This window comes from Phalaenopsis equestris, unplaced genomic scaffold, assembly GCF_001263595.1.
Source record: "Phalaenopsis equestris unplaced genomic scaffold, ASM126359v1 Scaffold000347, whole genome shotgun sequence".
Taxonomy (NCBI): Eukaryota; Viridiplantae; Streptophyta; class Magnoliopsida; order Asparagales; family Orchidaceae; genus Phalaenopsis; species Phalaenopsis equestris.
In genome coordinates this window covers 1655674-1671420 of record NW_018164789.1, presented here as the reverse complement: position 1 = coordinate 1671420, position 15747 = coordinate 1655674, and the positions used below count along the sequence as shown (strand labels likewise).

Sequence of the window (15747 nt, the reverse complement as noted above, 5' to 3'; positions counted from 1 at the left end):
AAAGATCAATTATAACAACTCAAGGAAGCCTTTTATTTTAGGGACATTTACATACACATCACACAACTGTTATGTATTTACATATCTTAACCATCTAAGCTTTCATATTACATACATAGCACTCAAATCTTTAATATCATATAAAAAATAGCACTATTATCATTTTTAAAAAGTGAAATCAACCGTTACATGAATAGTTTTAAAGCACCAAAGTGCTATGGATATAAATACGTAAGTTTAGGTGTGAGATATGTAACTACATAAGAATTGTGTGCTACGTATGTAAATTTCCCTTTGTTTTACCACTAGCAAATATATATGGTTAGTCACATTTCTTATTAAGATTATGATGATATAAGGAATTAGCACTACTTGCAACTTTGATGAAAACATCCTCCAGTGCTGCATCTGACAAGCCCCAAGCTTGTATGTTCAGCCTTCTTTTTGCAGCTTCAATTTGTCTAAATATGTCAGACAGGCTTAGCCCTTTCTTAGGTAGCTGAAATTTCTGTGTTCCAGATAAATGATATACTCTTGTTGCTGCTGAGGATATTTGTTGCACTAATTTCTCCACATCTTCTTCTTCATTGGATGGGGTGGTCACTGTCAGCACAAAATAACCTCCATATCTGGCTTTTAACTGTATAAATTAAGCGCAGTGATTAAATTTCTGAAGGTAGCAGATGATAAGACATGAGAGTAGTTGTTGGTTATGTCTGTAAACTATGGTTAAGTTAGCCGAAGATGGAAAAAAAAGTAGTTTTAATTTTAATTGGTTTAACAAATAGCATTCATTTCTCTTTCTCAAGAACCTAGAATTATGTATAAATCATGTAGACCACTTCCCTCTAGTTAGTTTTTTTTATAAGCACCTTCTACTCAAAAGCATGGCTTGAAAATTCATCTTAAAATTGGTCCACCTTGGAACTTTCAGGTTTGGTTAAATCAATTACGGTTAGTTGTACAATTTTTTTTTTTTTAAGGTTGTTTATATAAATACCTCAACTGGGCTTCCAAGACATTGAAGATACCCATCCACAAAGATTCCAACACGATCACAAAGAGCCTCAGCTTCTTCCATGGAGTGGGCTGTTATCATGCCAAAATAAAGCTTCATCAGACAATTTATTCGCTTCATTTCTTATCTTACAACTTATACTTGATATATAATATCAATGATAAGTGAAAATTAGAAATCTAAATTAAATTTTGTGCTGATAGCAAGTTAGAAAAGAAACAAAACTCATACTTGTGAGAATAACTGCTCTATCTTTTTTTGCATGCTGCACAACACTCCATAGTCTTTTTCTCGATGCTGGATCTAATCCAGTGCTGGGCTCATCCATATATACAACCTGGAAATTAAAAGTAGGGTCAAGTTTCTGCTATCCCTAAGATATAGTGGTAATAAGATCAAAGAACTATCATAATTGATTTTATATATATTCTACTTTTCATACTTTAGGATTGCCAATGAGTGATATGGCTACGCTGAGCCTTCTCTTCATGCCACCACTATATTGTTCAACTCGCTTGTCAGCCACACCTTTGTCTAATAGATTGACTGCCTGTAATGATTCTTCAACTGCCTGCAATTTATGAAAGATAAGACTAACGTGTAAGTTAATTATTCCAACATAAATTCTTTTTTCTGCGCCACAAAATAAGCAATAAATTGATGGTTTTCGTTTGAATAAATATACCCTTTTAATCATCCCAGGAATCCTGGCTTTTGGGGATGTAAATATGTTATTGATTGATTGGATTCTATCAGTTGGAGCAATATTATAATTATCGACAAAAGTGTTTTGGAGGGGCCATCTTAATCACAGAGTTTATAATAGTGTTAATTTAGCCTTGAACTTTTTTAATGGGGGCCAAGGTAATCCTCTCTGAAGCTATTGCAAGCCCATATTTAAAGAGCATGTGAACTAATTTGACACTTTTGCATACTCCAGGACAAAAATGAACCATTTAAATAGGCAAAGTACTATTTTGACACTATTATTATGTGACTAAGTTGTGTGGCATAGTTATTATGGTTACTTAGACTAGATGATTCATTAACACATGCATATTATTATCATAAGTTGTGATATGCATGTTGTTTAGGATTGATACATATTTTGATGTACATACTTGTATCTTTCATGCATATTAATTTTAATAGGGGATGAATTGAAAGAAGTATATTTACGTGCTTGTCAGCAAAGTATGAGACAATAACTTCCACAAGTTTTGGTTATCCATTTATGGTTACTTAATTTAATGGTTTCTATTTTAGTAAAGTGCCAAAATAGTCTGTTGATTGTTTACATGGAGCCATTTTAGTTTCAGAGTTTATAGAAGTGTCAAATTAGTCGCTAAAATCTTTAAATTGGGGCTAAAATAGTCCTCTATGGGGATTATTTCAGCACATATTGCAGGGTACTATTTTGACACTTCTCGCGTTTAGTTTTCTTCTTTTATTCTTGAGATTATTATGTAGTTTCAATATAATGTAGTATAAGGTATTTGGGGGGCACAACAATTTCAAATATTATAGAATCAGCTGTGACCATAAAGATAATTTACCTTCATCAGCGAATCTCCTCTAAGGTTCTTCAATCTACCATAAAAAAGGAGGTGTTCTCTACCGGTTAAACAATCCCAGGTCAAACTGTAATCAAAACATGTGAAAGAACATTAAAAAAAAAGCCAGAATCTTTCAGATATTTGAATTTAGCCAGGATCAAGCGGTGTCAACACTGGCTGCTGTATTTCAGTAGAAAATAATTCTTTAAAAATTAGTATTGCTGAAGATATAATTACTTAAAAAATGCAACTTTGAAAATAGTACTCCTAACACAAATAATAGCAATAAATTAGTTGGTTTCTTATTACAAACGAGTAAATTACCACTTACTCATGTTGCGGGCATACACCCATTAAAGAATACACTTTGTCCATATCTCTGCTGATATCTAGTCCTTGAACTAATATTGTGCCTGAAGTGGGAGTTGTGAGCCCAGTCACCTGACAATAGTTGAAAAAAAATTTGAAGATTTACATGTAGTCCACTCAATTTTTACATATCTAGCACCCAAACTTGAATTTTTTCATATATGTCATCTTACTTGTGCATAAAAACATGTACTTCACTTTTGAAAAATTAAAACAGTATTATTTTTTATGTGCTATGATAGATTCAGATGGTATAAATGTAAAATCAAAGTTTAGGCGTTGAGAAAAGTGTTAAAATGGTCCCTTGACTTTTTACAAGGGGTCATTTTAGTCCCAGATTTTATAGAAGTGTCAATTTAGTCCCCAGCCTCTTTTAATATGGGTTGAAATAATCCGAGTGAGGACTATTTTAGCCCCTATTAAAACAGTCTGGGATTACTTTAGCACTTTTATAAACTTTGGAATTAAAATGACCCCATCTAAAAGTTAGAGGATTAATTTGGCCATTTTTCTCTTTAGGTGTTAGATATGTAAATACATAAGAATTGGGTAGTATGTTTATAAATGCCCCAGAACAATATTTAGAAGCGAGTACATAGAATTCAGAAAGTAAAAGCTTAACTATATTGGCCATGCACTTGATATTTTGTAAATTCTATTTAGTATAGACAGCTTCAAAATTAGGGGGGTCTGTAGTGTTAAACTATTCAATAAATAGTAGACCAACTAACCATGTTTATGAAAGAAGTTTTGCCTGCTCCATTAGGTCCAAGCATGCCGAAGCATTCCCTTTGAGAAATAGAAAGTGAAAGGCCCCGAACTGCATGCTTATCTGGATTTCCATCACTTCCTGGGTACACCTTTCTTAAGTCGTCGCATAGAACGGCCTGGATTTTACAGGGTTCTTGCATCAGCTTTTCAACTATTTCTCTCTGCAGAAAATTAAAATTTAGTCCAAGTAAGAGGCTGAATAATTTTAAAATCTAAAGCTAAATAATATGCAAGATGTACGTCAATTTACATTGTGGCATTTACATACATAACACCCAATTCATATGTATTTACACAACCAACACCTCAACTTTACTTTTTGCATTTGTAACACCCAAATCTTTCACGTCAAATAAACAATATCACGATTGTAACTTTAAAAAATAAAATAGGCTTTGTAAAGCGTAGGTAAGGTGGCGTATTTGTAAAAAGTTAAGTTCAGGTGCTAGGCATTTGAATACATAGAAATTAAGTGGTATGTATGTACATCCTTCATTTACATTTGGATTATTGAGAATGCATATAAGGTAGCAAGTGCATGGAATTGGGATCTGATCTGAACTATGGAAGAAATTGCTTTAAAGCCTAGAGTTGATGCTCTATATATTAAAAAAAGTTGCAAAGTAACCCAATTCATTTGTGCTTCCAAAAAAAAAAAAAGTCATCATAGTCATCATCTAACCGCATAAAATATCTAACCGCATAAAATGAGAGATGAATGACTCTAAAAATCCGCAATCATTAGTTAGATTTTAGAAAAATCTGAAGCTGAGATTAGTTCTTATTTATTTATTTATTGACTAGCCAAGTTAGAAGTGGAGCTTACCTCTTGAGCAACATCTGGTTTATCCATATTAATGAGAATGTCATATCCTTGCCTTTGCTTATTTCTATTTGTCTTTCTCTGAAACTTTGTTAAAAACCAAAGTGGATGTTTTCTAACTCCTTTGCCATTTGAAACAACTTGATCCAAGTAATATCCAAGCAGCAGAAGTGCTGCCCATTCTACAACCATGATGATCAAAACAGCTCTCATCCCTTGCCTGTCCTTATTAATGTCCTTCCAACCTATACGAGGTGCTTCAAGTGATTCCACACGAAGGGAATATTGTGCGAGTTCATAAAGACCACGGTATATGGAAAAAGCGGGGAAAATCTCCATTAGTACAAGTAGTTCTCCTGCAAAAAATGTCAATTTGCATGCATTAACAACAAAGGATTGTAACAGCATGAACTCTCATCCATCAAAATATTGTTTGCTTCGGTTTAATGGCTTCACAGTTTTATTTCATTGGTATAACTTTCTAGAGGCCACTCATCCCAAGAGTGCTCCAGCACAAGCATGCTTAACTTTGGAGTTTCTAATAAAATCCCAACTGTTACAACAAATACACATCAATGTTTAAGAGTTCAGTTTCATTCTACTTGTAGGGTTTCAGAATTTCACCCACCTAAGTAATTAACACCCTCGCTTGTTTTCTTAAACCGTAATCATCCACCAAACAAATATTCTAATCTTCAGATTGATGTAAAGCTCTCATACCATTTGTAACAATTGAACTCTTATCCATCGAGATATTGTCGGCTTTGGCCTAATGGCACGTGCTTTTGTTTCAATGGGGTCTCGATCTTTAAGAGTTTAGCTTCATTCTACGTAATGATTTCCATAAAGAATAATGCTTAGATAACCGTTAAGAACAATAGTGCAGCTTACTTGGATAGGAGGCGTCTTCAATAAAGCGCTCCAAAAGAGATGATCCAAGAAGGCCTGAAACAAATACGTACAAGTATCCAACCACTGCAAGTTGATACACCACGTCAAAATCACACTTTTGAAACATGGTTCAACAAAGTCATGAAATTTTCCTTTTTGAAATACCTGCAGCAGTCTTCACCTCCAAGAACAGTGCTGAGGTGAAAATTGTAAGAGAAATCTGCAAATTTATGCTTAAAAAGTAGAATACAAACTGGAGACTGAACTTGTTTAAGGTGAATAATTTTATCCCTGTAAAAAGTTTTTTCAGTTTAAAAAGACAACAAATGAGAGCAATTAGGAAAAGAATAAGGATGCTAAGTATCGTTGAGGCCATCCATATAACATACCAATAATGGAACCAAATAAGCTGAAACATAACATGTAAGAGGCTGACAAGACCAAAAAATATCCATAGGAAATTAACCAGTAGGGAAGATCACCAAGGCCATGCATTTTCATCATCATTCGCATATTCTTTTGCTTTTCATAAACTAGATAAGTCAACATTACCTGTACAAATCAGATTAATTAAATTGGTTTGGATAAAAATAATGTGATCATATTTTAAAAAATAAAACTTCGAGACAAGAAACCTCTTTGCAAACACATTTCAGTTTTAAACATGGATAAATTGCCAATTGTCATTCTCAGTGATTTGGATGTTTCACAAGCAAATAATTAACTTTGTTATTTCATTTTATATTCATTTTAAAACCTGGGCAGAGGTTGCATGAATAAAAAAGAGTTTAGCAATAAATATCCGAAAATAAGTACTAATAACTTAATACGAGATAAACATGCAAATAAATTTTGTTAAAAAAACATCTAAAAGAATTCTACTATATAGTGTGAGCCAGAAGATACTGCATTCGAAATATGAGAAGAAATTTTCTGAGGAAATAGAAATATGCTACAATTTTAAAGTCAGCGTAAGCTTTCTGTTGGGATACATCTTAAAATGATAATTTTACTACTTGATTTTTAGGCTTACCGGAAAAAGCAGCTCAATGACCCATGTGAAAAACAAGGGACTAAGAGCAGAAACGTTTACTTTGTCCGGTTTTGTTGCACCTTTAGGCATTTCTTTGACAAATTCAAGCAGCATCTTTACATTAGCCCCCTTGAAAAATTGAAGATATGCATTTGCGGCCTGTTAATATAATAAGTGCATATTATTCAATGTTTCCATAGAGTTTGTGTACATGTTACTAAAAATATCCAGGATAATTAGTGCTATGTAAGCAAAAAATCTATAGCTTCAAGCAGGTTAGTCATATTAATAAATAAAAAGATGGGTTTAGTTGACAGTGTGGTAGAAGGGCCCTTTCTACATTTCAATTTCAGAACTAAACCTCTTCTATAAACTAAAACATAAGCATGATGTAGATGAAAAGTTATGTAGTATGAGTTAATATTTATTGGAAGGATTAAAATGGTCATATGTTTAATTTAGGATAACTTAGCGAGATTGTTAACACTTATAATTTTCTATCAAAAAATCTAGATTCAGTCAGCTATTTGAATATTCAAATAGGTCTGAACTATATTTAGAATAAAGGTTAGAACACAACACAACAAGCCTTTAACCCACTAAGTGGGGTCAGCTACCTCAATCCTTTTTCTCCATTGCGTCCTATTGATTGTCATATTTTCATTTAGTTATAATAAATTAAGATCATTTTTTATATAATAAGCCCAAGTCTTTCTAGGTCTACCCCAGTCTTTCTTAACATAAGTTGAATATAAAACATTCTCCTAACCAGATCATCAGACGACCAATGTTAATGTGACCAAATCATCTAATACAACTCTTTCTAAGTTTGCCTGCCAATGGAGCTACACTAACCCTATCATAAATATATTCATTTCGTATTTTGTCTCTAAGCATAAAGCCACCATCCACCTAAGCATTCTCATCTCGACAACACTTAACTTAATTTTATGCTTTTCTTTTAAAGGCCAACATTCTGCATCATAGAGCACTGAAGATCTCACCACCATCTTCTAAAATTTTCCTTTCAGTCTAAAGGGTACTTTTCTATCACACAATAAGACCCGAAGCATTTCTCTACTTCAACTAACCAACTTGAATTCTACTAATAACTTCCCCATCTATGTCACCATCACTTTGAACAATAGACCCGAGATATCTAAAGTGTCCACACCTTTTAATAATTTAATCACCCATGATTACAACTCTGTCACTAGAGCTATTGTTACTAAAATTACATTTAATGTTTTCAATTTTAGTTCTACTCAAATGAAGGCCTTTATACTCCAAAGTAGACCTCTATAATTCAAGGTTTTTCTGAGCTCTTTCTCTAGTTTTATCCCTAAGAAGGATATCATCAGCGAAAAACATCCACCAAGGTACATCCTCCTGTAAATGTCTAGTAAGAACATCCATAACTAAAGCAAAAATACATGGGCTTAAACTCAATCCCTGATGCAATCCAACTGAAATATAAAAATATTTGGTCAATCCTCCTTCTATTTGAACACAAGTAACAACTCTAGGATACATATATTTATTGCCTTGAATGTAAGTCATATCAACACCTTTCTTCTCTAGAACTCTCCAAAGAATATCTCTTCAAACCTTATAGTGAGATTTTTCTAAGTCAACAAAAATCATATGTAGATCCTCATTATTCTTTCTGCAATTCTCCATCAAGCCTCTCAATAAATATATAACTTCCATGGTAGACTTGCCCAACATAAATACAAACTGATTATGAGAAATCTTTGTAATATGTCTTAATCTATGTTCAATTACCCTCTCCCATAAGTTTAAAAAATGACACATCAACTTAATTCCTCTATAATTTGCACATTCTTGTGCATCCCCTTTACTCTTAAAAATGGGAACCAAAATACTCTTCCTCCACTCCTCAGACATCTTTTTAGTTTTTAAAATAATATTAAGGATTTTAGTGAGCCAAGAAATTCTCAGATCTCCTAAATATCTCCACACTTCAATTAGGATATCATCAGGTTCTATAGACTTTCCACATTTGATTTTCTTTAAAGCCTCTTCAACTTCTTTTTTACTAATGCAACGGTAAAAATAAATATTTTATTATTTTTATTAATGATATTAAGTTCGCTAAGGTCGGTTGTATTTTCAGAAACTTCATTAAAAAGTTTAACAAAATTGCTCACTCACTTATGTTCAATATCTTTTTCTAAGAAAATCACTTTTTAATTTTCATCTTTAATACACTTTACTTGAGTTAAATCCTTACTTTTCTTTTCTCTATGTTTGGCTAGTTCGTACAAATATTTTTCACTCTTTTTAGTATATAATCTATCATAAAGATCACTAAAAGCAGAATTTTTTAATTAATCCATCCAAAATGTATCTTCTTCATTAAATCGTCCAAAATCTATATTCTTCATTAATCCGTTCAAAATCGTAGCCACCATGAATATTTCTAAAATTTTCTACCACTATACAGACATGTCCATTTAAATCTCCTCCAATAAACATTATTTCTTCAAGAGCTATCATTTGTATTAATTCTTTTAGATCATTCCAAAATTTTTCTTTAGAACTTATATCTAAACAAACTTGAGGAGCATAAACATTTATAATATTAAAATTTTAGTATCGAAAACAATATTAATGGCTAAAATTCTATCTCAATTATATTAATTTTTATAGCATTATCTTTCAAACTTTTATCCATAATCACACATACACCATTTTTAGTGTGACTCTTACCTGAATATGAAAGTTTAGAACCTAAACTATCAATTTCCTTAGCTTTTTCTCCAACCCATTTAGTTTCTTGAATACATAAGGTATTTATCTTTCTATGAATCATAATATCAACTAATTCCATTAATCTACCTGTGAGAGTACCTATATTCCGAGATTCAATCTTAGTATTTGTTTTATGGACTAACTTCTTTACTCGCATCCGTCCGTAATGTGAGAAATTTTGTTTATTTGACACTACACCACCCGAACGTCGATGTAACGATACTTGCACACTTTTCACTGTATTAAAGTCATATTGTGCATCGCTTTCAGGGGACGCCCTGACATTTACACAATTATCAAAATGATTCATGTTATGATTTTTTTACAAATTTTATGTTGGTCGTCGACTACCTAACGCAACCCTACACTTTTGACATTCAGAGCTTGGGACATCGTAATGACAGTGTTAGAATAATAATAAAAAAATAGAGCATGTGTAAATAAATATATTGTAAATATGAAATTTATTTGTTTTTGATGAGCCTTCACATTAAGCTTATGATATGATGAAGATAGTTATAATCTTATCATGTATAGTCAAATATGGGCAATGCTAAAGGGTGAAAAACCAAAGTAGGACTAAAGTTATGCCGAGGAAATTTTCGACCAGCTCTTGTGTTTACATTGTGACCCATTGTACTTTGCTCTTAGCAATGCTTCCATATTGATTTTGGCATTCTTGTTACAACAAGTTGTGATTAGAGGAGCAAATAGATTAATGGTCATGAAATTTGAGATAAAAAAAGTTTTACTTTTCATAGATTTTTCTTTAGAAGAACGAAGATGCGAGGCCTTTTGATTAACGTCAATTTGTGGAGGCCATAAGAAGGTGTTCGAATAATGTTGGCAATGATAAATAAAGACGCCAAATTAAAGATAGATGAATAAGCTCTTTCAACAAATTAATTTCGTTCTGCTAATGAGGTATCTTAGTTAAGAAAATCTTGAGGAAACAAAACCAATTGTAGCTCAAGCTGGAGCCCTATTTGATATAAAATCTCAAGGAAACAAACACATAGGGATAGCATTGGAGGTTTTGGAAGGCAATCCCGCTTTCTTGTGATGATATTGACAATATGAATTATTGAATATTATTATTGAATATTAGAGAAGTAATGAAACTTTAGAGGCTAAATATAATTAAAGTTTAATATTAGCGGAGACTTGTCAGTGATGGAGGATAATTTCTGCGATGTTTATGGAAGTTATGATCCATTGTAGAGACCTTGGCCTAATAGAGAAGAAAGGAGACAATGTTATAGAGGTAAAATCAATTAGGGTTTATGTGGGAAAGCCAAAATTTGAGATACCCAAAATAATGAAGGAAAATTTAGATACATATCACTAAATTCTCATGTATTTACATATCTTACTTATGCATGAAACATTAGATTAACTTTTTAAAAGTTAAAATAGTGATATTTTTTTATGTGAAATGAAAGATTTGGGTGGTCTAAACGTAAAAAGAAATTTTTTGGTGTTAGATATGTAAAAATATAAGAATTGGATGGTATGTATGTAAATGCCCCAAAAGGAAAAAGAAACAATACAAGATTAAAGTAAAGATAAGAGATAAAAATTCGTTACATTCGCTGATTGATTAAGGATATGCTTAGCCAGAAGAAACATAAAAATATATCAAATACTTTAATTTTTAGTTAATGATAATGAATTACTTTATTTATCTGAATTTTATTTTTAATTCATGCTATTATGACTTCAATGCATATATGTTATTCACTTTAAAAAATAAGTTATTTGTTCTGGTAATCATAACATACTGCGTTTGAAGCACGAAAAATCCGAAGGAGAAGGTCATTGTTCCTATAAGTTTCGTTATGCCAAATGGTGACATTGAAAGTGTTGCTGTCAGTGTTGGAGAAATCATAAGCTGCTCCATGAAAGCTCATGTTAATGAAAGTAAAAACATTAAAAGCCAAACATTTTCTTGATAAAATCAGCATGAAAAATGAGAAATGAACCTGCAAGTATTTCATCAATTCTCTCATCGACGTTCCCCATTTGGTAGCCCATAGATAACTCTTTGTTTATCACTGAAGAATTTTCACGCCAGAGAGCAAGTCCATTCACACATCTCACCTCTGCAAACAATTTCATCAATACAAGAGAGAGAGAACGAGAGAGAGAGAGAGAGAGAGAGAGAGAGAGAGGCAAAAACCTTGAGTAAGAGAAAGACCAGCCATCTTGATTGAAACAGGAAATTCTATGTTTGAGCTGCAATTGGGATGAACAATGTAGAGAGGTGGACTGCCCATCATGAAAGCTGGTTCGAAGTAAAATGTGGTTGGAAGCATTTCTGATGTTCCCTGAAAAGACGAGATTTTAAAAGCAAAGATTATAATTTTTTTTGGTAAAATTGTCATAAAAAACAAGCGAAATGAAATTCAACTGGCTTACCAACATAAATTCAGATGCGACGACCTGAGGGCTCACATAATCTGAAGGCTTCTCCAACTTTTTGCTTCCAAAAAGATTTCTTCCTATGCCTGTCATTTTCTCTCGTAAATCAGAATTTGCAGATTGAATTACAATCATAACTTTACTATTTCATGGTGAGCCAGAAGCTTACTCTGCGCCAAACTACGGTTTTGCCCGGTGATTAATATAGTGACAGGGCAAGATTTATTTTTCAGACAAGAATGAGGTGGAAGTCCAGAGTTGTAAATTGAAGAAGAAGAAGAAGAACTTCTACTCTTTGTTGCACGAAATTGAGGCATTGGTATCTGAAACAAAACTGGCAGCTGTGCTGGGTGTGCTTCTGGGCAATATACTGAATTGCCTTGCAACATATCAAGAGCACTGGAGCATTTATCTTCACAAGATTCTTGGTTTGGATCATCCATGCAATCCCCACAATCACAATGTATCTCAGGATCAATTATAATTAATGAGGCTAGTTTTTGAATGCCAAACAGCATCAAACACAGTAAGAGTGGGATGATAATCAGACCCAGATTTGTTCTGATGTTTCTTTTCTGGATTTATATGGATAAGGGATATATATAAGAAGAGGAATTCAATTAGAAGGAGAAAGAGTGAGAAGAGAAGGAGAGAAGATTGAAAATGAGACCTGGAAGGTGATGTTCTTCCTCGTAAGTGCATTCAACTGAGAACAAAAGCTTGAAGGTTTTGGTGATACAACATCATCCATTGAGATTTTGCCTAATATCACTGCGCACATGTACGAGACAATGAATTTAGAAAAGCCCACAAAGTCTGAAAACAATTATTAAGGGCATTTACATACATAACACTCGAATCCTATGTATTTACATATCTAACATCTAAACTTTGTTTTTTTTACATTTATACCACCAAAGTCTTTCATATCACATAAAAAAATATCAGAGATTGCAGCATCTGTGCCATTTTTATGTGAGAAAATAGCTAATGAAGGCATTTAAATACTTGAGAATCAAGTTTTACCAATTTTGAGAATGTGTATGAATAAAGGACACATTTCAAATATCTTAGGAGCAAAATGAGGAAAATACTTTATTTTTGACATGTATAAAACTATAAAACTTAAGGTCCTTTTTAGTTATGATGAACACTAAAGCGGGAACACAAGTAAATTCTTATTAAAAAACCTTTCAACATTTTTCATCTATATTTGAAATTGACATTATGAATTAAAAAAATTGAATTAATTAATATAATAAGATAAAATTTATAATAATAAAAGAAATTATAATTTATAAAATTTGAACATTAATGTCATGTTTTTTTTTTGTAAATAAAATCTATCTGAACATTTGATATTTAAAAATATGAAATTTAATAATTAAATTAAAATAAGGTTTTCTAATTTTTTAAATTGAAGGAAATTGATTTGTCCGTAATAATTCAAATAAACTTAGTTTTAGTTTATATTAAGTAATCAAATCGATTCTAATCAATTAATGTATATATTTTTATTCAAATTAATATTTTCAAATGCATAATTTTCATGAGCCTAAAAATATAATTTATTTCAAGAAGATTTTATAAATTCAGACTAAGAATATATATATATTTGTATTACCTCAATGGCTAAGACATAAATTGTAGCTCTGTATCCTTCTGTTGAGCGAAGGCTAAATAATACTATGTTCCTTGATATTTTTTTAATGTATTTGTATTACCTGCAGAAATGTTCCAAATTGGGTGAAAACAAAATTGTAGCTCTGTATCCTTCTGACGAGCGAAGGCTACAATGGATAATACCTCCTGAGCAAAACCAGAGGAAACCGCCCGAGAGGGAGAGAGAAGCAGACGAAACTGACAAAGGGAGAGGATACGGGATTTACGAGATAAGAGAAAGAATGGCGCGAACAGGCTTGCCTTCCTCAATGAATTCTGGTAGGAGGGGAGCGGAAGGATAAGAAATATGGGATAGTTTCGGTGGTCTTTGTAAGCCACGATCCTATCGTTGCCTTCCCTGCTACCTCTAATGGCGACTGTATCGCGAAGGTTCGTTCACGAAGGCGATGGCTTTGAGCGAAACCGGGATGGGAAGGGAGATGAGCGAGGGTTTAGGCGGAGAATCAAAACTCACTCTTCCAAGAATCAAAACTACAAACCCACTAAGATTTATTTAATCCAATCCTGGAGGAGTTAAATCTTAAAAACCGTTTCACAATGTATTTAGTACATCTTGTTAAAACTCCTGAAGCTGTTTAGCAGAACTTAAAATCTGTTCTGATTGTTAGATTTTAACAATAAATGATTATAAAGTCTAATAAATCATTAAATTTAATTTCTTATAATATTTCAAAATACATAAAATCAACTAACATTTTAAATTCAATTAATTTTTTATTTTACATTATTGTAATTAATAATTATATATTTGCTAAACTAATTAATTATTAATATAAATTTTAATTAATTATTAATACAAATTTTATAAAATTATTTATTAAATAGAAGTTTAATATTCTTTAAAAAAAACTAATTAAATATTAATTATATTGATTAATAATTACTTATAAATTTATTGGATGAATAAAAAATGAATATTTATACTATATTAATTAATGATAAATATAAATTTATTTGATTATAACTAATCTGATAATATTTTAATTAATCAATTAAATAAAAATTAACTTAAACTATATTAAATTACAGTTGCCACTGGAGCTAGCTGAGAACTCAACGGGGGGATCGAGGCTTACAGAGACCCGAAACTCCCATTTTCGTCCTCCCCCCGTTCCTCTCCTACGCGAACCATTGAGGAAGGTAACCTCACGTCTTCCTTTTTCAAGCGAAACATCCGTCCCGGATTTACTAAATCCACCGATTCACGGGATTTAAAGCAGAAATCCGTGAAATAAAGATTTATCAAATCTGGAGCTTTATTTTTTTCCAAAATGATCGTCTGGCAAGATTTAGGTTGAATCCAGCTCTAAATCCGTTACCAGACAGGCCCTTAATCTGCTATTAAGTTCAAAACGGGCGAGAACTGAATTTGAATTTCATTTTTGTTATGATTCGGTGGGATTCAAGTTAATCTGTACTTAAATCCTACTTTCAAACACCGCCATTCTGAATCCGATCTAACAATTCAAAGATCAAGAAACAATAATCACAAGAACTTACAACTAGTCATACCTGATTCGAAGGCGACGGTGATCGGCGGTCGGCGATCAAAGTTCCTATCCTAAACGATTCTTCTTCCTCCCGGCGAAAGCTAAAACACCTTTCCGACGGTCGCACGGCCTTGCAGAGCTCAGGCGGGGAAGAATTGAAGCGGGGAAATGAAGAAAGAATAAAAAATAAATAAAATAAGTTTTGAATAAATGTTGTAACTGATGAACTTTGAATAAAAGGAGTAACCTCCTCTTAATAAATGTAGTAACTGATTTATTTGTTATTTATGATGTTTTATTTCAGTTTGTGAATGTTATATAATTATATATTAGATTATTTCTTATTATTTATCTTCTAATTGTTCATTCTAATTGAGATCTTATTATAAATCTAGCTTAAATTAATATTTTTTTCTCTCTTTTATAATAAGCAAGCAGGCTTGAACTTACGTACTTGAGCTCGAGCTCGAGCTCAAACTTGATAAAGTTAATCAAGCTCAAGTCGAGAGTGGCTCAATCTTAACTCGACTTTTCACACCTAATAAAACTGACTCTTCATGTTGCAGACTCTTTTTTTGAGTTATGAAGATGAGGAAGATAACACTAACTAAATACATGGTGGTTGACAACTGATGTGATTATCTTTCGTATTACCGTTCTTTTTTGTAATTGTATTGACTTTATGTACAAACAACTTATATTCTCACAATCTTCTGATTACATTTATTTTATTTTGGACAGAATGGATATATTTCACCATGCTGTCAGCTCTTTTTGATCAATTATATCCTGCAGCTGCTTCGTCATATAGAATCGTTGCATTTTCGGGCATGTCATTCTCATATTTGGTGATTCGATCAGCATCAACTGGTTCCTTAATACTATTAAAAGAACCAGCTACTCCTGTCTCGACCATT

The 15747-nt window shown here is 32.3% G+C and overlaps 1 protein-coding gene across 4 annotated transcripts; it reads right to left on the bottom strand.

Moving 5' to 3' along the window:
• Positions 1-247: 247 nt before the first annotated feature.
• LOC110026056 (ABC transporter A family member 8-like) lies at positions 248-14990 on the bottom strand. Of its 4 annotated transcripts, XM_020726829.1 has the most exons (20): positions 13464-13493; positions 13282-13381; positions 12328-12428; positions 11827-12232; positions 11655-11743; positions 11416-11563; positions 11219-11338; positions 11018-11127; positions 6462-6620; positions 5818-5980; positions 5594-5719; positions 5429-5512; positions 4541-4893; positions 3675-3875; positions 2906-3015; positions 2575-2659; positions 1461-1589; positions 1250-1355; positions 1001-1089; positions 248-640 (listed from the first exon to the last, which is right to left on the bottom strand). In XM_020726829.1, the coding sequence occupies exons 3-20, from the start codon at positions 12406-12408 to the stop codon at positions 323-325; spliced, it is 2877 nt and encodes a 958-aa protein (XP_020582488.1). In that variant the 5' UTR covers positions 12409-12428; positions 13282-13381; positions 13464-13493; the 3' UTR covers positions 248-322. The 4 variants fall into 4 exon arrangements, with proteins under 4 accessions (XP_020582488.1, XP_020582490.1, XP_020582487.1 ...); XM_020726831.1 differs by lacking the exons at positions 13282-13381; positions 13464-13493 and adding an exon at positions 14853-14990; XM_020726828.1 differs by having other exon boundaries at positions 13282-13493.
• Between the last annotated feature and the right edge of the window lie 757 nt (positions 14991-15747).